The 26173-nt window shown below is 36.1% G+C and overlaps 1 protein-coding gene across 4 annotated transcripts; it reads right to left on the reverse strand.

The window, feature by feature from the left end:
- Positions 1–582: 582 nt before the first annotated feature.
- On the reverse strand, positions 583–25788 carry LOC110831438 (uncharacterized). Of its 4 annotated transcripts, none has more exons than XM_087358318.1 (14): positions 25631–25788; positions 23522–23639; positions 22229–22328; positions 21733–21983; positions 17124–17196; positions 15988–16118; positions 14518–14573; positions 13873–14034; positions 11935–12153; positions 10907–11053; positions 8579–8683; positions 5601–5755; positions 2014–2104; positions 583–916 (listed from the first exon to the last, which is right to left on the reverse strand). In XM_087358318.1, exons 2-14 carry the CDS (start codon positions 23542–23544, stop codon positions 849–851), a joined length of 1581 nt encoding a protein of 526 aa, XP_087214444.1. In that variant the 5' UTR covers positions 23545–23639; positions 25631–25788; the 3' UTR covers positions 583–848. The 4 variants fall into 4 exon arrangements, with proteins under 4 accessions (XP_087214444.1, XP_087214442.1, XP_087214443.1 ...); XM_087358316.1 differs by having other exon boundaries at positions 11935–12156; XM_087358317.1 differs by having other exon boundaries at positions 11935–12156; positions 23522–23743; positions 25631–25757.
- Positions 25789–26173: the final 385 nt, after the last annotated feature.

Consider the following 26173-nt stretch of genomic DNA (forward strand, 5'->3'; position numbering starts at 1 on the left):
TTACTACTATAATTGACTAGTTCTTGTACTAGTTAACAATATAATATTGTTATCATCAGAAGATAAATTATTGTTTTAGGTATACATTTTGAATTAAAATTTTGATGTACCCATTTATTGAGTTATCAAATAAATCCTAATATTTTTATTTGAACTGAATTTCTGAACAGTTAAGCAATAAAGTTCAGATTAGGATTTTATTTGATAACTCACAATAAATGGTTACATCAAAATTTTAATTCAAAATGTATACCTAAAAAAATAATTTCTCTTCTGATGATAACAATATTATATTATTAACTAGTACAAGAACTATTCAATTATAGTAGTAATTACTACTGATTATTAACTAGTATAATTATTCAGGGTTGTATGTGTACCTAAAATGTTAAATTTAACTGTGCTGGCTTAGTATGTAAATTCAATAAGTCTGAAATCAATGTTTCACCACTACAAATGAATAGTTAAACAGACAATGCAGTGGAACCCCCATCTGATAAATTTTTCTTGCATGGTCTCAGATCCATCACCTCATTTTTTATATTTTCACCATTAATTTGATTTACTCTCTCACAGTGGAAGTTTATTACGTAAAACCACCTTTAATTATAGTTCAAAATCCATAAAAGGACTGTGTATACAGATCACAATACTCATTTTTAAAAGGTGAAATGCTCCATTTATGCACAAGAGCAAAACCATGAAGAAAATACATAAAGTTAATGTTCTTTCTTTCATACAAATAACTCTGAACACTTCAACTTCTTACAAAAGTACAAATACATATTTTCATTGGTTTTTTAATAAAAAGTTGTTATATGTGCAACTGCAAGAAAATGTATCTTTTATCAATTATATTTAGTGAATACTAAAACTGCCTTTCTCCTGCTATCATTCTTCACTGCATAATGAACACCTGAAATAATAAAAAACATATACTGTCAAACCAGTGAACCATCAGATAAAATATTAAACTACAGGTAGCCCTTGATTTACGACGGGGATGCGTTCCTGGAAGAACCGACATAAACGGAATCGGCGTAAATTGAAACTTTTATAATGTAAATCAATGGGAAGTCAATGACATGCGTTACCAGCACCCAAACATTGACGAGTAATATAATGGCATTACATTTAAAGCTCTGAAATAACGTAAATAAAATAAAGGGAATTTAAAAAATATATTTTATACAATTACAATCGGCAATTTGTTGGTCCCCGCAATTGACTGCAATTCTTTCATGTGAATGATGTATACAGTCATCTCTGCTGTTATGCGATAGTTGCATTCATGTAAGATGCCGACCTATAGAAAATCGCGTAGTAAAAGTAACCCGGTACCTCCGCAGAGATTAAATTAGTCCTTTGAAAGTTTAAAGCGCCAGGAATGAAATTGTTTAAGAGCAAACTCACATATGCAAAAGTTTGCATTTCACAAACATCTTTTACCAATTCTTCGATCTCATTGGAGCAAATTCGCGTTAACAAAACAAACGTAATTGCAGAGATGACTGTATTTATGATTTTTATTCAAAATCAGCAATGTAAGAATTATGATTTAGTATAAGAATCAGTACGAGATACATTGTAAAACGTTATAAATAATAGTAAAATATATTTTTTTCACTTTTTCACTTTAAACAGGTATACAGTATTTGAAATTTTGTTTATATTATGAAGTGTACTAATTTCTTTAATTGAATATTAACCATAAACACAGACAGGCTATAGTAGGTCTCTTCTAGCAACTGAAGACTGCTGACAAGAGTGTCCTCTCAAACGTTGGTGGACATCTACCAGACTACAGGGTGCAACAACCCAGAAGAGAGAAATCTTTTCTTATGCAGAAGTAAAATGCCTATATATAGACTGTCATGCCCAGACCAATGGTTTCTCCCTTTATACAAGTGTTCTACTAAGATTAACAATCATAGTTTATGTATCTCAAATTATGTATGTAATTAATTATTAATAATAGAATTGAAATTCAACAGATATGAAATGGCTACTTACCTCGAGGCACAAAGAAGAATTCTCCTTTCCTCATCTTCCTTGTAGACTCATGGACAGTCACAATGAGAGCACCTGCTGATATATGGAATACCTGAACACAAAGAGAAATAAATCGACAATCACAACAATCTTGAAATTGTTACATTCAGGCCCTGAAACATACAGCTGTTTTTTGTGCCCAAAATAATCTGGCTGACAAGTAACTTTCTGTTCATTTCCAATGATTAATTTTCTACATATAGTAACTTTTAAACTGCTAGATTATGTATATGGTAATAATTTAACTTAAAAAATATCTGCAAATAATAAGACAAGCTAACATTGGGAATGTGCAAAGGTTTCTTCTTTGTTGGAGCAAGAAGATTAATTTCTTTACAAGTCCAAAATTAATCTATTCTGGCCCATTTAAATCCACTTTATCCTGGTATCTTCAGACCAATTCATTTAAATATTTTTTATGAACAGAATTCAGTAAGTTTAACATGGCAGGGATATTTAATTTTAACCATGTTCTACCATGATAGGAGAAATAAGGCAAGTGTAGTGTGACTATCTTTTCCAAACCATACACACACATGAATCAACTTAAGAACAAATTACCCAGTCTTGAGCAAATTTAAAGTTGGAGAATTTTACAAAAAAAAAATGTTGAACCATTTTGAAGATTTCTGTCTTCTGGGTTATTGCGCTGTGTAGTCTGGTCGATGTTAACCAACGTTTCAGAGGTCATACTGCCTCCGTCATCAGGGCGATGAATATGCCAATAGGGTGTGAGGAGTTGGATTTTATAGGCAGGGACGTGAAAGGTGTAGCCTGCCCCGAGCCAATGGGAGCAGGTATGGGAGTGGACCAATGGTAGCACGTGGGCGAGGGTGGGAGAGGGAGAGAAAGTAGAGAGAGAAAGGTGAGTGTAGTTGTATGGATAAAGGCCCTGAAAGGGGCCGAGTTACTGGTCTGGTTGGTTCTGGCGGCGCACTCTTGCTCGTTCTCGGAGTCCTCGGAGTGTGTGGATCAGAGGCTTCCAGGACCGGCTCAGGTGAAGTCCATCTTCCCTGTTAAAGTTATCAGGATGAAGTTCGATCTCGATGGCTTCCCTGATTAACCGGTCCATGTAGCCGGTTTTTGAGGAGAGGATAGAAGTGTCCTCTAGCTGTATCTTGTGCTCCAAGTTGAAGCGGTGTTCAGCAACCGCAGATTTCTCGGGCTGCCCGAGCCGGATGTGGCGTTCGTGCTCCTTGATCCTGGCCTCAACGGAACGGCCTGTCTGGCCGATGTAGACTTTTCCGCACTCGCAGGGAACTCTGTATACGCCAGGCGTCTTCAGTCCTAGGTCGTCCTTTACCGGCCGGAGAAAACTGGGAATTTTCTTTGGCGGGAGACCAACAGACTTGATGTCGTGCCTGGCCAGCAACCTGCTTATGCGGTTGAAGGTCGTCCCGACGTAGGGCAGGAAGGCAACCGAGGCTGGTTTTTCAGTAGGCGGTGGCAGCCTCGCAGGCGGATTGAGAGCTTTCTGAATCTGACGGTTGCTGTACCCGTTTTTCCTGAAGGTGGTGGTGAGTGCCTCCAGTTCACTCTGTAGGCTGTCGTGGTCGCAAAGGGCTTTAGCCCTGTGTACCAGGGTCGAGAGCACGGCCTGTTTGTTGGACGGGTGGTGATGGGAATTGGAGTTGAGGTAAAGGTCGGTATGGGTTGGTTTCCGGTACACCTTGTGGCCTAATGAGCCGTCAGGTTTCCGGTGAATGTCTATGTCGACATAGACATTCACCGGAAACCTGACGGCTCATTAGGCCACAAGGTGTACCGGAAACCAACCCATACCGACCTTTACCTCAACTCCAATTCCCATCACCACCCGTCCAACAAACAGGCCGTGCTCTCGACCCTGGTACACAGGGCTAAAGCCCTTTGCGACCACGACAGCCTACAGAGTGAACTGGAGGCACTCACCACCACCTTCAGGAAAAACGGGTACAGCAACCGTCAGATTCAGAAAGCTCTCAATCCGCCTGCGAGGCTGCCACCGCCTACTGAAAAACCAGCCTCGGTTGCCTTCCTGCCCTACGTCGGGACGACCTTCAACCGCATAAGCAGGTTGCTGGCCAGGCACGACATCAAGTCTGTTGGTCTTCCGCCAAAGAAAATTCCCAGTTTTCTCCGGCCGGTAAAGGACGACCTAGGACTGAAGACGCCTGGCGTATACAGAGTTCCCTGCGAGTGCGGAAAAGTCTACATCGGCCAGACAGGCCGTTCCGTTGAGGCCAGGATCAAGGAGCACGAACGCCACATCCGGCTCGGGCAGCCCGAGAAATCTGCGGTTGCTGAACACCGCTTCAACTTGGAGCACAAGATACAGCTAGAGGACACTTCTATCCTCTCCTCAAAAACCGGCTACATGGACCGGTTAATCAGGGAAGCCATCGAGATCGAACTTCATCCTGATAACTTTAACAGGGAAGATGGACTTCACCTGAGCCGGTCCTGGAAGCCTCTGATCCACACACTCCGAGGACTCCGAGAACGAGCAAGAGTGCGCCGCCAGAACCAACCAGACCAGTAACTCGGCCCCTTTCAGGGCCTTTATCCATACAACTACACTCACCTTTCTCTCTCTACTTTCTCTCCCTCTCCCACCCTCGCCCACGTGCTACCATTGGTCCACTCCCATACCTGCTCCCATTGGCTCGGGGCAGGCTACACCTTTCACGTCCCTGCCTATAAAATCCAACTCCTCACACCCTATTGGCATATTCATCGCCCTGATGACGGAGGCAGTATGACCTCTGAAACGTTGGTTAACATCGACCAGACTACACAGCGCAATAACCCAGAAGACAGAAATCTTCATATTCACCGCTGTGAGAACCTCAAGTCTTACATTGAACCATTTTAATTATACTGGACAATTTTAGTGACCACTTTACCTATGGGAACAAATACTTTTTTTCACCTCATCTCAAATGCTAAAAGAATGCTACATAAAACTATTCTTTAACTTACATGGAAAACATAAAAAATAAATTGCATAAACAGATTTTAGTTTACTTCAATACACATGCACTACAGCATTAGTTAACTAAAACTGATCATTATGGTCAAAGATGACATACAGTACAGTTCAGTTAAATTTTTGTCCTCCATTTGGTGACATTTTACACTTCCAATCATTATGTTCAACTGCATTAGCTGTGGCTAAGCACTAAAGTTTGAACAAGCCATAAATAAAAAACTCTACCCTCACTGAATGGATCTTATATTCTCTTCAGTTAATTCAGAGTCATTAAACAATAAAATATAACAGCTGAAGTTACTATAACAAGTTACTGCAGTCAGATTCATTTTCATCAATAATATACTATGTCCATCATTAACTGGCGAAAAAATTAAAGCCATAGTAAAATACAACAAAATCATGTAAGGATTTTTTAAAACTACATATTAAAGAAGTTGTATCATTTACTGTAGCACAGGTGGCTACAAGAGTACACAAGCCAACAAAGAACTAAACTATGTATGATGTATTGCATAAACTTTTACATAAATGGACCCTCCAAAGAATGACCGAAAGGAAAAGAAACACTACTTACAAAATCTGAATCAATGACTGAATTTGTTTCAGAAAAGGGAGCTACTTCAGCATATCCAGTTGAAATTCCAGGAACTTCAAGACCTGTAAAAAATGTGATATTCTGCTCCTGACACTCGGTAATATCTGCCTCGACACGAAGCGTTGAGAAACATTCTGAAAAAAAGTATCAAGTATCAGGGAATATTTTCAAATCACTAAAAGAGTTTAAACAGAGCAGACCTGTCAAACATGCAACCAGTGAACATCTGTCTACATCATATTATTATTATTTAGTGTTCTGTCTGACGACAGGTCCATTATTCTGCCCAAAAAGAGTTCGCCAGTTTTCCCTATTCTCAGCTTCTCGTTTTAACTCCTGAAACTTCATCTTCTTTCCTTATTAAGATCGTCGGTTAGCTGTATCAGTCTTCTTTCCAGTCCTCGCTTTCCTTCAACCTGGCCTTCGACGATATCATTCAGTAATCCATTCCTTCTCATAATATGTCCCAGCCAGTTAGCTTTCCTTCGTGTAATCACCTGCAGAATGTTTCTTTGCTCTCTACATCATAATGTAAAGAAAATTATTATAAACAGATCACTCTGACACTAAAATGGAAATGTGTAACTCTCATATCCAGAACTATTGCTGTCCTACTGATGGGTCTTAATGTTATTCATCACATGTCTCTCAACACTTTTGTGCAGTGATATGTAAAACTTTTATGACAGTACAGATGCCAGGCAAGCTGTATCCTAAACCCTTCTCTTTATATCTAAATATTGGCTCGTTGGAATCTGGAGCCTCATCTTACCTCTTGTCATTAGGTATCAAGATATGCAATAAATAACACATCTTATTTGCATAACTACTGACCCCCTCCTTGAAGGTCACAAGAAGTTACATTTATTGTTCTACATCACTCTGTAAAAGTAAAGTTGTCTCACTACATGCCATGGAGGCACATTTAGAGAGAAGAGGTATAGATCCTGCTTATTCTTGACCTCAGCACTAGATGGGATAAGTGGTAAGTGTCATGCTTTGGCCATGCTTTACCACCAGGAAATGGACCTCAGTATCCATTGGACAGGATGCTGTGTGTACTCCACAGGTGGTCTAGATGCAGAGGCAAGAAGAAAAATCCTTTGCCCTGATAGGGATCAAACCCGTCGACCAGTCCATAGTTATACATTATACTGACTGAGCTACCCCAGATCCCTACATCATTTTGTAGATCTTGGTATTTAGTGGTTTTATAGTGCCAGAATGTTGCTTTCAAAAAAAATCAATGAATATGATCCTGAAGATAAAATTATGATATTTCAAGCAAAATGGGAACATGTATTATTCTACTATACAGCCTGTGGGATCACCACTTCTCACATGCTTAAAAATCATTACAAATGAAACAATACAATCTCCATCACCTTAAAAATAAAGTAAAAAAATCTGTACCGCTATGCACCATGAAGGCGCTTGGGGGGAGATGTGGTATAGTTCCTACTCATTCTTAACCTCAGCACTAGATAGGGGTGAGTGAGTGAGAAAGGACACCAGTACCCACAGGACATAAGGGTTCCAGAGCTAGTCTGGACAAAGAGGCTAGACGAAAATCCTCTGCCCTGGTCAGGGATCGAACCCGTGGTCCAATCCATATCCAGTCACTATACTAACTGAGCTATCCCTGCCACCTTCAGCGAAGTTTTTAATCAATGCAATAATTTAATTTACCCAAGTGGGTGGGTAGTAAGTGATAAGAGGATCCCCTCGCATGTAAGAAATAGTTTTACATTTTAGTAACAAATTGATGGATGACTTCTATACCCTTCCATGTTGAGTTTGTTTATTTATTTATGTTTAAAATGATCCTTTATGTTGTATATTTACATGGACTCTGTAATTTTTTATTGATAAGAAGTGATCAGTTGTAAGCCTGAAATGTCAAGAGGAGACGAGAATATCAACAGGATGAGGAAAACAAATGTTTCTATTCAAGATCATGGAAAATATAAGTTATTGCATGAAAGCCCCCAGAAATTAGTTAGCTGCCAATAGAACCCTTAAACTTTTTCATATTATTCATAAATTATGCTAAAATGGGCCCTTATTTCCCACACATAAATACTTTCAACCTGATTCTGACAGTAGCCAACTGGCCTGTATGGATTTAAGTTACTTTTTTCTTTGATCCTTCAAATCTCCTTCACCTCTATGCTTCTAGAACTGAATCAAATTTGGTACCACAGTATGTTAAATTCTTTCTACATGGAATTTCTCATAGTTCAGTAATCTTGCATAAAGTGATTGGTTTCTATTTTTGGCTACTTTAACCATTGGTGCCTGTGCATCATCTACCAGTTTCCAACCATGATGTCCAGCTGTCAAGTCACAGTATTGTACTGCTAAACTGTTAAACCCTGGGTTTTACCTTTCAAGGCTTGACATTTTAGAAAAATTCCATATATATAAACATAGCAAAAACCATAACATCATAAACGAACAGAACGCCCATGATTCCAATGTGTTATTTGACCTGGCAATAAACAGAAAAATGTAAATTTCATATGCAATAGTTGGCCACCCTGATTTCAGAGTTACCGTACACATTTTAAAAACTGACAGTAATGCCCATGCATCGTTGAAGTTCACAGGCACAGACGACACAACCACAGCTCACCGTAGACCAGCAACGGCCTTGAGACAGTGGACTAACAGCTAAGTGCTCAATACACCAACTCCTGTGCAACCAACAGCCAGTGGAGTGCTACTATATGGTTTTATAAAGAACTTACCTTTATGCTCTGCTGAAACATGATCTTTTGATTTATATTCTATGAATTAACTTTCTTTGTGCCACTGATGATGACCTCTTGAGGTCAAAATGCATTTGGCATTAATATCTTACATAGTGCAAACAGTTGTTAGTATGCACATTTTATATTCTAAAAAATAAAGAATAAGTTATTGAAGTAGTTCTAATATGGTGAAAGTATAATCACCTAATTCACATTCTCCACTCCCAAATGGCACCAACACTAATTTTCTTAAACAACTTTCTCTGGCATTCTTTTGAGGCAACTGGCATATGCTTTTCTCAGTGTGAACTGAAACAAAGAACACACTTTATTAAACACCATGAAGAGAATATAAAAATTTAAAAAGTAAATAACTAGATGATGATAATAATAATTTATTGGAACTATTCATTCCCCACTACCAGGCAGTTAACAGCTACCAAGCCTGATATGTTCTCATCGATGTCTCTGAACACACTATGTATGTAATCGAGTTTTCAGCTCCGGCTGAAACAAACATAGCTATGAAAGAGACTGAAAAATAGACCAAGGATCAAGACCTTAAGTTTGAGGTAAGACAGTTGTATCCTGGATTTACTGTCAAATTAGTAGTCTTCATAATCAAATTTCTCGGAGGAGTCAAGCTGTCATTGCTAGCTAACATTAAGCTTATTCCACGCATGCCAGCATAACGCTGAAGCATTACTCAGCCACATGCAAGAGGCCATGCTTCTCGGGTCGCTCCAACTACTGCGTGTGCGCACGATTCCAACTCACTATCTCAAGCTTCGAGCCGTGGCTACAGTTTCACCTGGTCTGCAAGCAGTTGAGGTATGACAACCCAAAGCCTGAAGTTTTTGGCTGTTTGTGGGCCAACCAAAAAACGGGTTAATATTAATAACTGTTTCCAAGTCACTCAAAAAATATTTGGCCAACATCCTGGGCGAACACAACATCAGAGAACTTCAGAAAACTGCCATTTTAGGATCTTCGTACATCATTCGAAAGATGCTGTTGTAAAATATATTGTCATCCCTCACAATAAAACTATATAATACATGAAACACATATTAAAAACAAAATGTATTTTGGAAATAGCTGCTGCACTATGTACCTCAGGGGCAAGGTTTGTCTCGAGTACATAGAAGTAAATACCCTATAAAATGGTGAACAGATGGAATAATAATAATAACAATAATACACTGAAGTAAGCAAAATAATCTCAAGGTATTATACTAGCTAGGAGTAAGTCCAGTATGCCTTTGGCTCAATGTGTTACAGTAATGTAACAAAGGAAACAACACATTTTACATCAAAGAGAGTATATTTATAAATATAATATGCTCTTCCTATTAACTGGATTTATCTTACATATAAAATTTCTTCATGAAGCGTTCTTAGTTTCTCCTTCTATTTCTCTCCATCTGTGTTAACATATTTGTGATGTAGATGTACATGCTCAACTTACAATACCTCACAATCTAAGTGGTTTAGGGGGCCGATGTAAGTAGCACTGCATTCTTAAATGTATAGAGAATAATAAAGTGTTATGAAACAATTTCCAACTGTTCTAAATTCAGGTGTAGATGCCAGTGAAGAATGTTAATGTTAACACAGTTTATTCAAGAGAGAATACAATTTTCAGCCTGTAATGAATTTTTATTCCATAAATGTAATGCAACACATAAAACCATGTGACATTCAGTAGCAGGTCTGAAGTATCTTTACAATACAGCATTTTCTCCCCAATTAGTACTTTTGGAACAATGTCAAACCTCATCATGGAAAAGTTACTGGCATAAGTTCTTTAAAAACACCAGCAGTTTTTAACAAGGCACCAAATCTTACACCATCATGAAAAACATAAGATACATAACTGCAGAGGATTGCTAAAATTGGTTTTCTTTCAATCCACATGCCAATGTCATCTTGAATTTGAGGCAAACACAAATGCCTTATTAATTGTTCAAGTATTATATAGGATCTGAAACTTTCATGATGATTTAATTCATCAAGCTCTTCTTAAGCAATAAGACAAGTCACACTTCAATAAAATGTTAGTTTAACAAACTTCCTTTGTTTCATTATCAGGGCTTATTTCCAGAACTAATAAAACTGCTTCAAGTTGTACATCTGTGCTGACATGTGCATATATACAACGAATGCAGCAAAGACATAAATATTAACAATTTATCAAATTCATAAATTCTCATTTTCATCTCAATTTTGTCTAGAACTTAAAAAACATTCTTACACATACTTAACAATAAGCTACTTTTTACAGAATGCAGGTGAGAACCTTACAGACATTATACTTTAATATTAAAAAGTACAACTTCATAAATGTAGAGTGAAGTCTGGATTACATTCATCATAATTTTATTTTATAAACTTGATTTATACATCCATTGAAACATTTAAATTGTGTAAATGGATCTATAATATCACATAAATAATAATGAAAATTACAATGATTTTATCAATAAACATTCAATTCTGATGAAAATTAATCTATAAAACAAATCACTTTACCAGGTTTACCACTCCACTGGCGAGAAGGAAGTCCAGAATCAATACCAGCCATTTCACGGCACCAATCTTTCCCTATCTTATACCGAATTCTTTCTCCTCTCCAATATTCCAAGGGTCTCACCCTCTTCCTTTTTGATCGCCTCAAATCTGGAAAGTGACACCAACTACTGATTTTCATGTATCCATTTACATACATGTTATAAAATGGGTATCTTACATAGAACTGAATGTACCATAAGCATGAGAAAGAAAAACAGACACACAAATGAAAATTTTAACAGACTGAAGAATTTAGTATTCATTTGTACCACAGCTTCAATTACAATATTGGCAGGGCAGAATGGATGTGGAAAGATGTTTGATTATCTATACAAGAGTGATTCGCAACCATTCCTTTTTCCTTAGGTGCTGTGCTAGTTTCTTCATATCATTCCTATCCAAGTGTTGACTAAATCTGAAACAAGAGACTATTTTGTATAGTGTCTTAAAGCACTAGCCTTGACTGTCTATCATGAACATAAACCACATAAACAATTATTCACGCAATGCACTGGTTCACTTAGTGCCCTACAGCACAATATTTCAGTAGTTCACTGCCCATTCAACGGACCTAGAACCTAGTAACAGTTTTCTGCTCCCCAAACTGAAAACTACCTAATTGGAAAGTGGCGATTTAAAGCAGCACAAGAGATTTTCAAAAGTGTGACACAAGGAATGCTCCCTCCCCTTTCCAAAAATAGTGCCAGAAGTGTATTAACAAGTGGAAGCAGTGCTGGAATCATTGTGTTCAATCACGAGACTACTCCATAAAGAATAAATCTGATTCATACGTATGACTCTTAGTTTGAAAGAAATCAATCTTGGAATGTTACATATGATCTGTCCTCATATAAAATTAAGTTTGCTATTAGGTAGTTTGTTAATGACTATAAAACAACAGTTGATACATTAATCTGAATGGCTTAAATAAATAACAATACTATCTTTAAAATCCTATTTTTCATTTGGATAATCAGTTATTTATTTACCAACTACACAATCAGAGACAGATTTCCTCTTTGTATTTTCTTCAGGTACAGCACCGACATGAGACTGCTTTTGCTCAGCTGAGAACATGTTAGGTTCCAATTCAGATGCCTTGTTTTCCTTCAAACTCCTTTTGGCACTGTTATTCTTTTGAATAATCTCATCTTTATCAGAGGACATATCACTTTTATTGGCTGCTACATCTTGAGCATTCTTCTTCACTTCTTAAAGGAAAGATAAATTAAGTTTCAGTTACAATTGCAATACTGTACAGGAGTCTCAGAATGATGAAGATGGTTATGATTTACTATAATTAATGAATCACAGCAATTATAAAAATCAGACGTGCAGAAATACTCAAAAGTTCTCACGAGTTCACTGTGCACTACATATCATAGTACAAATGTCTCAGCAATACAGAAGTTCTTCAACATGTGCTCTGCTGTTGATCTGTTCGTGACCAGCCACAGCTCCTACCTAGACAGACGTAGCTTTCATCACAAAGATGTCATATCAGCATCTGACTGACTCCTTCAAAGATGGTTTCTCCCAACTTTGTCACTGACAGTAAACTGTAGTCACAGATTTTCATTCATGACACCAAGAAAACAACATACAGCATCTTGTTCTAATACCATTTTATACTTGTGGATATGGCAGAGTTGCAATGGCCAGAAAGTGAACAGAAGCGCATGGTGATAAACTTGAAGTGTTTCTATGTATGTCTCAAGTTATTCCACGGTTGTAACTGCTTTGGTTCATTACATATAGCAAAAGTAATTGTCTCTACCAATTTGAGACAATCCTCACTATAATTTGACCCATTTTTTGTACAGGTATGAACAATGGTCTCTCACACTGGAGGAGAAAACAAAGCAACAAGAATATGTTATAAGACACACAAGATGACTTGGAGTGAAGAAAAGCATGTAACTAGGAACTTTATGACTTCTGATCTTCAAACTCACTATTATGACAGTAATTAAATAAAGTAGATTGAGATGGGTTCTGTGCATAAAGAATAAACTGCAGAAAACATAAGCACATGTAACTTTTCTGTGGGTAATCCTATAGAAACGTCACTAGAGAGATAAGGGTATATAAAATTAAAGTAAAGTTTGTCCCACTATAAGCCATGTAGGCGTTTGGGGTGAGTGGAGGTATAGCTCCTCTCTTCCTTGACCTCGGCACTAGATGGGGGTGAGTGGTCAGCATCACGCCCCGGCCGGCTTTACCCCCGAGAAAGGACCCCGGTACCCATTGTAGAGGAGGCTGGGTGGGCTCCAGAGCCGGTCTGGATACAGAGGCTAGATAAAAAATCCTCTGCCGCGTCAGGGATAAGGGTATATGTAAGAGAATAATATTATGAACAATCTGGCATGGCTCAACTTTTGCTCATTTGGTTAGGACAATAGATATGTGATTAGCCCAGTGCACTGAAAGGATAGTAATGTTGGCTGCTGCTATGGGAACGAATACAAGAGAACAAATAGTACAGGAGCCAGTTCATAGACTATTTGTATTATGTATAATCCAATGTCAACTTTAATCAAATCATGTAATTTTATTGTTTCCATTTTTATCCAGCCTGTTCTGTAAATAATTTTCTACAATTTTGTTTAACCCACTGATGTTTTATATAGCAGTGTAAAGCCAGGATATTTTCAACAAAACTTCGGCAAAATTTTCTCCATAATGTTTGACAAAGATACCGTATGGTCATTTCATTTAACATCTGAAATGAACACATGCACTGTTCTGAATACAGTCATGTAAAAATATTGGTACTTACCATTCCAGACTGCTAATGACACAACAACTAAAGGTGAAAGTTACTGGAAAAAGTATAAAAGTTGAGACCCAGTTGTAAAATAAAACATCCATCTGCTACTTAGTAATTATCCTGTTCATGCAGAATAAAAATGTATAAAAATCCCTACCTCGATTTGGAGATGATCCTTTTCTACTATATGCATTCTCCTGTGAATTTATTTCTTGAGAAACCTCTGTTTCATTCTCCATAAGTGATTTCCTGCTTGTAATTTTATTTCCTTTAGTACTTTTAGTGGCAGGTTTCTTCGTGGTGGCTTTATCTCTCAAATCTGTTAATCACATGAAGCACATACTGAAAATAATCCTTGATACAATTTGCTTCTGAACTTCAATAAAAATAATTAAGCTCGCAGATCAACATAAATTATGAAAATTATTAATATGTGGTTGTACAAGTGCAATAAATTATTTCCATGCTGAATTATTTATAAAAAATAAAGCCACCTTTCGCTATACACATTCCCTTGCTAAACAAAAAATCATAACTAATAGCTTCAAGTGTTACAAGATGGAAGAAAAGACTTTATTAATGAAACCACTTAATTCTTAATGTTTATAGTGAAACAGACTGGCATTCGTACATCATGTACCATGTTCACTGCAAATAAAAAGTTAAATCACCTTCCTTCAACTGATATGTAAATCAAAAGATAGTAAACAAATACTGAGTGAAATAAAATCAAAAGTTGAAAAGAATGCTGCAAATGAAACACAAATAGTAATTATTTTGTATCTATATTAATTTCACCTACCTAATGGTTTTCCTAAGTTACAGTTAACTCTGCCCTTTGTGGTTATAATGTTATACCTATAATACAATAAAAACAATTTCTATTAGGAAAAGAACAGTTCAATGTAGTTTTAAAGACAGCAACACAGAAAACTTATGTGTCGAAATACCACAACAAAATTTATACTATTAATACACTGAAATTTATGTTTTAAGATGTGCAGCTGTAACAACTGCAATAAGAATAGCCTTATCTTGTCACAGTGTTGTAGCTTACTTAACATGGATGTGAAAACACAACAGTTTGGAAAAACAAAACCATTTCTGATGAGAGTAGGAAAGGTTTCTTTGGGGAGAACAAGAATTATGGCACAGATCCCAATGAAATCTATTTTTTATGTTTTGTACCAGCATTTCATACATGAATCCATTTTAAATAAATAAGTCTGATTTAGCTCTGTGAAAATAGTGATTATATTGGATCAATATAAAAAAAATTAAGATGGTATGACAACTTACATTGCAGACCACCTTGTCCCAATACAAACTTTCACTGAAATCCAACAAGAAGTTTTGGAGATACAACATGTGCTCTACTAACACACACAAAATGTAGAAAAAGACTGCTCTTTTATGGTATACAAATAAAAGAGAATCATCTAAGAAAATTAAAATTAGTTATTTTTTCTGCAGCACATCTGAGATTATATTAATAGGAACATCACTTTGTTAGTGTAAATTCTAAGAATGTGAGAAATTAGTTTCTGGTGGTGGATGTAGAATTTATGTATAAAAAAATTGTCCAAAACCAGAAACCACTCAAAACTCAAGCTTAAAGAACTACTTGCAGGCAGAATCAGTTTCCAAATTTAATTATCTTCATAATTAATTTCCCATTAAAAAATAAATGTACACATGGAAGTTATGGGAATACCTTATGAGTCCCTGACATTCCAGCATTATAATTACTGGCAGTAGCAGCAGTGGTAATGATATTAGTGACAACAAATGTAAAAAATGGGAAACAAGAAGGAAATATACAACTGTGGTATGGAAACTCTATGGAAGGACCATGAAGAAGTGATGGACACATGGATGAACATTAGCAAAATATATCTCAAGGAAACTGACTTAGATGCAGGAAGCAACAATTCAGGATGAACTCCAATAGCATATTCGTGCTGTTGTGGAAATAGCCCTTACAGGTACATAATACCAGAGTAGGTTCTGCAGCAAAATAACAAGGCACACAGGTAGTAGGGCATGGATGTAAGTCTCCACATGTTGAAAATTTCAGCAGCATGAGTATGCATATTTTTAGCTGGAGGAAGTACCCATGATGCACACTGGTCACAAGGCTCAGAACTGTTCTAGTTAAGATGATATAACAATATCTTTATATCATCGCCGAGAATGACACTTAAATGTCCAGTCCAGTCAACTATCAGTAGATGATAATGATGACGACAGTAATATGATGATAGAAACATACCTCTTTGATAGTCTTCCATGTGAATCTTGAGATATTCTGGATCTTAATTCAATCTGCTTTTCTGTTGAGATTGTTACAATAGCATCTTCATCATTATCTGCTTCATCATCATTATATTCTTTTCTAGAATACTGAACAATTGAGATCAATGTACATAAAATTGCAATTACATTCACTGTTATGCATGCTTCTTCAACATGGTCTTATCTGATTAGAGAACAGAAACTGCACGTATCTGAGAACAAAAGACACTATTCGGACTAAAGAGAAATAAATAAGTTAATGAGGATCAAACTAATATAAATTTAAAATAATGTCAAAACAGCAGGGTGACAGTATATAACACTACCACAACATTCACAAGTAAATGAACTGCCAGGTTCCATCTCTTCACATGAAACGCACATTGCAGACCACTGCACAAAGGAACTCTACACCCAAGGAGAGAATGCAATTTGGTAAAATTAGTTTCAAAAAGTGTGTCACATATAAATACCATGTACAAACATATACTCTGAGAAGGGCCAGTTGATATCTACTTATAAGCACCATTGTCAATGTCGGGATAATAAACAGAATGCTGTGATCGTTCAGTAGTTTCATTTCTCATCATATAACCATTAACCTTAGATAAAATGTAACTAAAATTTATTTCTGAATTTTAAAACATGTTTTCATTTTTTTCTAACTGAGTGTCAAAGTCACCCAATTTTGCTTCAGTTAAAACATGGCATTTTTGTATTTTCTTTAGACTCAACACTGAACCTTTCATTTCAAATTTTTATAGCACTGCTGATGTCAGATACCTTTTAAAACCATTCAGCAACAAATTTGTCATAATCATTACTTTGCAAAAGAATTCCAAATGAACACACTCTGCTGAATACACATCACACGTGTGCTAAGACTATCTGTACTCAAACGATGACGAAGTACATGCAGCTTGGCTCAGATCACAGCAGTAATAATGCAGCAATGTGTCAGTTAGCGAGCATACATAAGCCAAAACCAATTGTTCTGATACTCAGGGACACAATAAATCTAATGTTCTGTATTATAATATAACTGTACATTGCTTATTGCAACATGCAAAGATTAATACTCATTTGTTCATATTTTCTGGCATCACTACTTACTTTTGTCTCTACCTCTTTATGTAAGGCAGATATTACCGCTGAATGATATGAATATTTCTGTTCTGGTACAGTCCTGTAACAGAGAATAAAAAGCAATTTCTATGTGCTTTGTCTATGGCTGAGGATTGAAGATTTAAGAACTCTTGGATAGCTTTTATCCTGAAATCTGGCCAAACTACAAAACCATAAAAAATAAAAATATACAGTAACAGGACTTCTGCATAGCTCTACTAACTTTCGAACAAACCAGTCAATTTCAGTAAACTTGGTAGAAATGTAACACATTAAAGGCACCATATTTCTTAAATTCATACCTAAATAAGTGATAACACGACAGTAACATGAAATTTTGAGGTGAGAGTAACACTGGTGTCACCTACTGTAGTATCCTAGCATATGTCTGAAAAATACAATGTAATGGTATCCCAGGAGACCTAAACATTCTTTTACTTGAGATACGTTCATGTTTAACACAGGTACTTCTACATAAAAAATTACAGTATATACCATATAATCTTGTACATATAATCCAAATCCCATCAAAAAGTGACAGTGGAACCACGGTTCCGGAGAATTTGACGTAAATACGTCTATACGGTAAGGAGTTTATATATTTTCTTTATACCCGCTTTACAATTGATTAAAGTTTGAGTAAGACAGTACTGCCTACCTTGAATTAGTTATGCTTAAGATAGGTCTGTGGTAGGTGAAATGTTATAAAATTTGTGCACTTTAGAGTATCAACATTTCGTGCAAACACCATATCTTTACAAGATTTTGATCTAGTAGTACTACATCGAGGATTTGACATCAACATTAAGCCAAACGTTTTCTCCATAAATGTGAGAAAGCTTTGATTTTCCTCCTTCTTTAAAACAATGTTAAAATCTCCTGTCAATATTATCGGCATTGTATTAGGATTTTCTGTGTCTCAAATGACTCAAAATAAATCTCTTACAATCATCAATAGGTTTGTGGTTACAAATATACAGGATTACAATTAAAACTTTTTCACCATCGACCATACATTCTGAAGTTCATTATTTAATACTTCTATTTTTTTTACGTTTTCTGTACTGTTTCATATATTCTGCGTTATGGAGTCTTTTAGCTTCAATGTCATCCATCTTGTACATAGTATGACGCAACAAATTAACGTAACAATAGATTTCTTAATAATTCTTATATAAGATAAGTACCTGTGATATTGTAAAACGTTTTTACCAGCACAAAATTATATAGTCTATGACACACTTCTTCTACAAGCGATTCACTGCTCAGCTCTTTCCGCAATAACGAAAGCGGATTGTTGATGGCAGTAATGTAACACAACAATGCAGAGTAAACAGGTGACGTTTCCTAGGTAACATAACAAAGCCTACAAGCTGACCATTGTTGTCAGTCCATATTTACAAATTGTTGATATTTCCTAGGTAACCATCTTACACATTTTTCTTACACTTTTGCGTTACACTTTTTTGCGGAATGACACTGACCCTTCCATATAGACGTACTTACGTCAGAATTCATGTACTATATACTTATGTACAGTTTTCAGTTACCCAGCAGTACACAATTTTCAGTTTTCTTTCTTTTCTCTTTCCCTAATGGTACAATGAATATTACAGAATTTCAGTATTACTGACATTTTGGTTACATTCTTTCACATAAGAGGTGTTTGAAACAACAGGGATGAACTTGCCAAAATAAAGTTTTACTAAACAAGCCTTGAACTCAGCACACATAGCCCATTCACCCCCTTATAAATTATAATATTTTACAAGGAAACAGGTAAAATGTCAACAGAACTGGGCCATAAGATACAACATGCATTCAGGTTTATTATATCACAGAAAACAAATTTTTGGACCATGGGAAGTTCAAACCTGTTGTTCTGAATGTCTCATGAGACATGCTCCTTCTCAGATAACTCCTGGAAACAGAACAAAATTTTAAGGACAGAAAACAGTAAATACTAAAGCAAATTGCTTTCTGTTTTTCTGCTTTTACATAAAACAGTTTTAATTGAATAGAATTAGGCTTATATAAGACATTAATAACAAATAATAGTCTAAAAATCTAATTAATACTTGCATACCTAAACATACTTACTTACAATATACAAATTAATACTTTCATGTCATAAAAACTGAAAGAACATCACAGTAACCCACACTGAAGATATATAATTAAAATCTATACACAGAAGTACACAAAATGTCCTCAGAAATCTCCATTGTAATGAAGCCGGTATACAATAAAAAGAAAAGTAACTGTAACTGAATCATCTATTAAAACTTCTGGAATAATAATAGTATTATGTAACACAAACTATTTAGAACCTAAAAGGAACGAAGAAATTAATAAAAGGTGCTAATGTAAAAAATAAATGTTTCATTTCAAAATTAGGTCACTACAATTTGCGTCCAGCATAATTTAAGTCATGGACTGGGAATCACTATTTCAGAAACTCCATTCTATAAAATCCTTTACATGTTCATTAATGAATAGTGAACTGAAAAAGAAGGAAATGTTTGTGGTCTAATGTAAGGGACTATCCTGAGATTTGCCTGGAGGGACAGAGGAAAACCATAACAAAGTTCAATAAGAATAGCCAGTCTCCAGGCTGAGATTTGAACTCAGGACCTACCAAATACAAAGCAGAGAGCTGTCTCCTAGCTGTGACATTTGTTAATTTAAATTTTCACAGGCTGACCAAACACAAAAATGGATTTCATGAATATACAAGGTGGTATGCTTAGAACATCGCTAATTTTTGCTTTTCAGTTACACTTGTTGTTGTGTACCAGACACGGGAAAACCATGTAAAGTACCGTGTGGGTTCGATAACGTTGGTCGAGCAGATATGCTGCAACTAGCAACTAATATCATACTACCTGATATAACAATATTATATTACCTACAATAATAATATCCTATTAACTACTATGCATATACAACATTGTAAATCTCCAGATACTGATATTGTTTGCATTCAAAATTAAAGTTGCTAAAAAAACATCAGATACACAATATGTTGGGCAAGGCAGTGGTCTAGGCATTACGGAGTTTTCCTTCGGGGGCTTCCCCGGTTTCTCCGTGGCATCCTAACAATTACTCCACTGACACTCACACAGAAGAAGGCAATGGCAAACCACTTCTGGATCATCTGCCAAGAATGTATATAAACCAACGTTCTTTTACTGGCTAGATTAGTTTCATTAACCAAGAACAGTTCAGTATAATTATCATATAATAAGAAGATTTCTGTCTTCTGCGTTGTTGCACTGTGTAGTCTGGTCAATGTAAACATCGATCAGACTACACAGCGCAACAACCCAGAAGACAGAAATCTTCATACTCACCACTGTGAAAACCTCAAATCTTATACGAGGTGCGATCGCAAAGTTTCCAGACTGCGCGTATAAAAACCCGTACACTTATCTCAGGTATTAAATTCATCCATCACCCTCGAAGTAGGTCCCCTGGGACTGAACACAACGATCCCAGCGCCGTTGCCAAGCCTGGAAGCATCCCTGGAAATCTTTCTTTGTCAGCCTGTCAAGCACCATCTGCGATTCTGCCTGAATCTCTTCTATCGTCTCAAATCTCCTTCCCTTTAGCTGAATTTTCATCTTTGGGAAGAGGAAGAAGTCACACGGAGCTAAATCCGGCGAATAAGGAGAGTGCGGGATGACGGCCATGGTGTTTGAGGCCAAAAACTGCCGAACTTTGAGGGCGGTGTGCGCTGGCGCGTTGTCATGATGCGTCGCATGTGGAGTTCTTCCTTTAGAATCAGCTGACAGGTCCCATAGCCTATCCCAACAATGTCGCACAAGTCGTTGATGGTACGACGTCGATCTTCGTGAATGGCCTGCCGAATCTTCGTAACATTTTCGGGCGTTGTGCTCGAAGATGGTCGTCCAGAATGCTCGTCATCATCGACAGAGGTTCAGCCATTTTTAAAACGTGAATGCCACACAAAAGTTTGTGCACGACCCATTGCGGACTCCCCAAATGCTTGCTTTAGCATTTCATAGGTGTCCGTAGCTGTTTTGGCAAAATTTGATGCACACGCCATTCCGAAATCGCAGGAGGGTCGGTGTAATGCACTACCAAAACGCCCGTAACTAAGAAACAAATGCTAATTCGATGATGCCGGCTTGCACACTGATTCACTATGAATGTAGGCCGCACCCCCTAAAGGCAGAAGCTCGTACTACATCCGGTTCGCCCTCTATTGACACAGTCTGGAAACTTTCTGATCGCACCTCGTATATGAACAGGTCGCTGACAGCCTGAAGAGGATGGAAGGATCCTGTTCATAATATATGGACCTGTCGTAAGACAGAACACTAATAATAAAAAAAACACAATAAATTAATCTAATTTATGGACAAAATAAAATCTGAACCTAAATTAGAAACATAAATGGATAATGTATAATTTATTGTTATATGTACTCTATGTTTCATGCCTACTTCATCATGTTATATAAGACAACTGAATGCATTAGTACATACTAGTGTTTATGGGCCACTTGTAACTTCTGCTACTTAGTAAGAAACATCATTATTCAGAATGTCACAGATAATAACAGACTACTTACATCTTTCCTGACCTTGTGATTGATTTCTGTGATGTACTTGATCTTGATCTTGTCATAAATACTGAAGGAGAGCTGACTGGCTGAATTGGAGATGGTAAAGACTGGATACTACTGGAAAAAAACTTTCCACTTCGTAATGGGGTACTCGTTGTCATATGTTTATTAAATTCAGTCACAGTATTAATCAGTACATCTGATTTTACTGCAGATTTCCACATGTTTTTAAGTGGTAACAGATCTCCCAAACTTCCCTATAAACATAAAAGATCCGAAGAAAGTACAAGTCAATTTAAATCTTTACAACAGCGCTTGCCAACAGATGAAACTTCATACTGGTATGGACATTCAAAGCAAAGTGACAGGCTATGTTCTATGCTAGCTAAGGCATTCAAAGAATTAAAGAATATCATACAACAAATGCTTATAACATTTCAAGAGTTGACTGGAATATCACACTTTTCTGTAAACATTTTAAACAAAAAAAAATAATACCCACTGTTCTCTGTTTTTCAGCATTATTATTTCTTTCTTCCTCAGTAGCTTCATCCTCACTGTCACTTATAATATTACATAAACCTTTTGATGATGGAAGAACCCTGCAAAATAGAAAACTTATAGTTCCTGCATGTGTAATTTAAGGGCTAGAAATTGAATATTTGTGTGCCACAGTGTAATACCTAAGGCAACACAACTTACAAGCTGTCTAGAAATAAAACCCAAACAAAGCCAAAGATTCAATATTGATCAAACCAAAGCAAACCACAGGCATATTATGACAGAAATACAAAATAATTTGGGGTCATTTTAGTTGATAAACACACAGACATCTGAAACAAAATATATAAATGGCAGAACATAAAAATGGCAATTTTAGCGATGTGAATTTCAACTGAATTAGAACTGAGGGGTGAGGGCAGAACATATTACTGTTAAAAGAAATGTGTGTGTTGTCATTACATGCTATTATAATGAGCTTCTTAATGTGGCACTGTAGGTAAACACCATCAACAACACAATACAGTATCAGAGCCATGTTACCTTTTTCACGTTTGTTTGGCCACAGTAATTCAAAGCCATCTACACTCTACAATATACAATTTGAATTACTTCTACAAATACAGAATCTAAAATTTATCCCACAAAAAAATGTTTGACTAAACTGGGATAAAAAGGCCATTTCTATTCAGAGTTTGTTTCAAAATGATTTTAATTATGTAATATCAACTGTAGAGGTTACGCATACAGATAAAATATTGCAAAAGAAATATGTCAGCCTTCTTGGGGCATTGTCCCTTGTAGCCTCACAGAAGTTGACTGATGTTTCTGAAGTGCTTACTACCTCACTCATCAGGGCTATGAGCAGGCTGCATGCAAAGAAGCAAATGGTTCAAGGTCGGGACATACAAAGCAGTGGAAACAATGGGATATCGAGGAGGCCAAAGCCTGGCCAGTATGGGGAAATGAGTTACAAATACAGAAGGCAATCAACCCCCCCCCCCCCCATAAACTGGTTCAGCCTACCCCTATTTTTAACCCCACTTTTTTGCATATGGCTGACTAATTGCCTTGATGATAGAGGCAGTATGCACATTTATAACATCATTCAACTAAACTACACAGTGTAATACCCCAGAAGCCTGTATTTTTCATATCTGTCACCATAAGAACCTAAATCTCACTTACTAATATGCAAATTTAATATTTAATTTTGATGAAGTTCAAGGAACAGCAGTGACAGAGCAGAAAGCTGTATGATTTTTATTTGTAAACAAACATTAATGATACTAACCTTCCTTTGAGTTTTGGAAACATCTTGTTGTTTCTGTATTAGTTCTTCGTCACTATCAGACAGAAGTCCTGAAATGTCACTTGAAGAGGAATGTAATATTTGTTGTACAGGTGCAAATCTTCAATAAAAAAGCATGGTATGACACTTCAATTTCTGCTCAATAAAGAGATATAGCAACAACATCTATTGGCAATTATGTGCCAAGTTAAGTTGCAAAGCATCCTGATAAAATAAATTGTCATATAAAAATAGTATATAAAGAAATGTAACCAATTATAAGCACAGGGGAAGAAAGTTGATACACGATCGGAACATATAAAATGTTTTTGTAAAAATAATAAAAAACAAGTTATAAACTGTAAACACCATGTAACATTTCTGCCATGTTTACCAAAATATGGATCTTAACCCTTCAAACCCAATGCTCATTTCAATCACATTTAAGAATTCAGTCTGTACCTCAAAGAAAACACAAAACACCTTCATTACAAAAATCAAGTTGTTAATGCTGTTTAAGGAAATACAGTGAAAATTACATGGGACCCATAAGTAAAAGGGCACAGTTATTGATTGTTAAAGCAAGTAGTATGTAATGGGTTAACCTTTACAAATAGTGCCAGTGATATCAGAGCTGTCTTGAGTTAATGACCTATGAGTGGGCTAGGTGTATTGCTGGGTAAGGACTTCCCCCTCTCCAGGCAACCATGGTAAGCATATGTTGTCTGCAGTCATACCAACATAAGATCAAGAAAATGTTTATGCTATTATGTAACGTGCTCATTAAAACTGTCTGATCCAAAAGAAAACTGAAATGGCTTCACAATTGTTCATACAATTCTCCTCTATGAACTTCCATCATAGCCGTTTATCATTTTCATTACCATCTTACATACATGCAATATTCATGCCAAGTTGACTGTTACAGAATATGTGAATTTTCCTGTCAGTTGTGCACTTAAAATTAATAAAACCAAAGATATATGAAAATATATGATCATGGGTATAAAATATACTACTATGTGTATAAAATGGGTATAAAATATCAGTTTCTGGAAAATTATGAACAAATTTTCAAAGTTTGTTTCAACATTTATTTCAAAATAAATTCGCATATCCTCAATCTATCTAGTCTCATCACTATTAGTTCCAGTAAAGCCAAATGGAAATCATAAACAACAACAATTACAAAAACATGTATTAAAAAACAATCCATTCTTTGTAATTGTTTAGAAGTGTTATCATTTTAAAACAACTTTGTGGGTGAAGACTAATTATGAAGTTGTTCATGATTAGTTTCAAACTTGCAGTAATTAACAAATTTTAAAAGAAAGTAAGTTCTCCTACACAATAGAAAGAATAAAATAAGATTTTAATTCTAGCTGGTATATGGAGGTCATGTTTATCTCATGTGCTTATATCATGCATGTCAAAATTTCCATGAAACATTTCCACGTCCACAACCAATGGCAGTAATGAGCATAACTATTCACTGGAAAGAAGTATATACTGAACCTCTTGAATTACATGTTTACAAGAGTTTCCCTTTTCTAATACCTATAATTACTGATTTTTTTAATGTTAAATATATTTCTTGCTGTCTACTGAACTTACCCATAAAATAAATTACTCCATACATCATGAAGTACATAGACAAATTAAATTTACATAGTATTTTCACGATTCATGGGGTTGTCTCAACCGTAGAGCATGCCAAACTTGGTCTAGGTTTGTATTTGTAATGCCTTTTTTCTAACTTACGACATAAGTTTCAAAGGCAAGGTATTTAGTTATTCAAGTTTGAACAGTCGAGTTTCCGCCATGACAAAACCCCCGTTAACGCAAGCAAATTCCCATTTTAGTTACAAGGCTATGAATATCATTTCCAGCAATGCACTTCGTATGCAGAAATAGAGTTACCTAGCAAGGGACGATGTCATGCGCTTGGGCAGAACTCCGCCCTTTGCTTTTGGTGGGTTTTAGTTCTGCCTTCTTCAACTGTCTTAAACATAATCGGCATTTAGATTAATACACACTTTGTTGTCAGAAACAAATGTTACTACGTATATATCTTAAAACAAAGTTGCTTCCTCGGCTTTGCTTTTTTCTTACCTTATTTTTGTAATCGTCGGTCTAGCTGTCATGATTATGCCATTAGTACATTTATTTAAAACATTATAGCAGTACCTTTAATTCTTGATTTCGCTCTAATTTTTTTGCTTCTTCAGCCGTCATAAATTCATGCATACCAACATTCTCAGCGAATGATTTGACAAACCTCTAGGCAGAGAACACAATAGGCTCAAAATATTTGGCGTTATATTACTAAAAATGACCAATAAAAGCTATTTTATGGTTATAATATATTTATTATTTACAGTTCATACATTTAAAGAGCATATATCACAACACATCAAAAAGGAGCAGTATACATGTTGGTAAATGTTATCCGCCATTGCCAACATAAGAAAGTTTCAATTTACTCATGTTCATGTTACACTTTATTGTTAGAATCATGACGTTATTCTCACTGAAGCTTCTTATATATTTTAAACTCTCATATTTGTTCAGGCCCCATTGTAAACCAATAAACAACATTATTGCTCATTATGATCTGGCGGTTCTGGGCTGCATGGTTGCGTTGGAATAGTGGTG

This window comes from Zootermopsis nevadensis, unplaced genomic scaffold (assembly GCF_977971745.1).
Source record: "Zootermopsis nevadensis isolate Lab colony 2312 unplaced genomic scaffold, Znev_1.0 Znev_ptg000029l, whole genome shotgun sequence".
Classification (NCBI taxonomy): Eukaryota; Metazoa; Arthropoda; class Insecta; order Blattodea; family Termopsidae; genus Zootermopsis; species Zootermopsis nevadensis.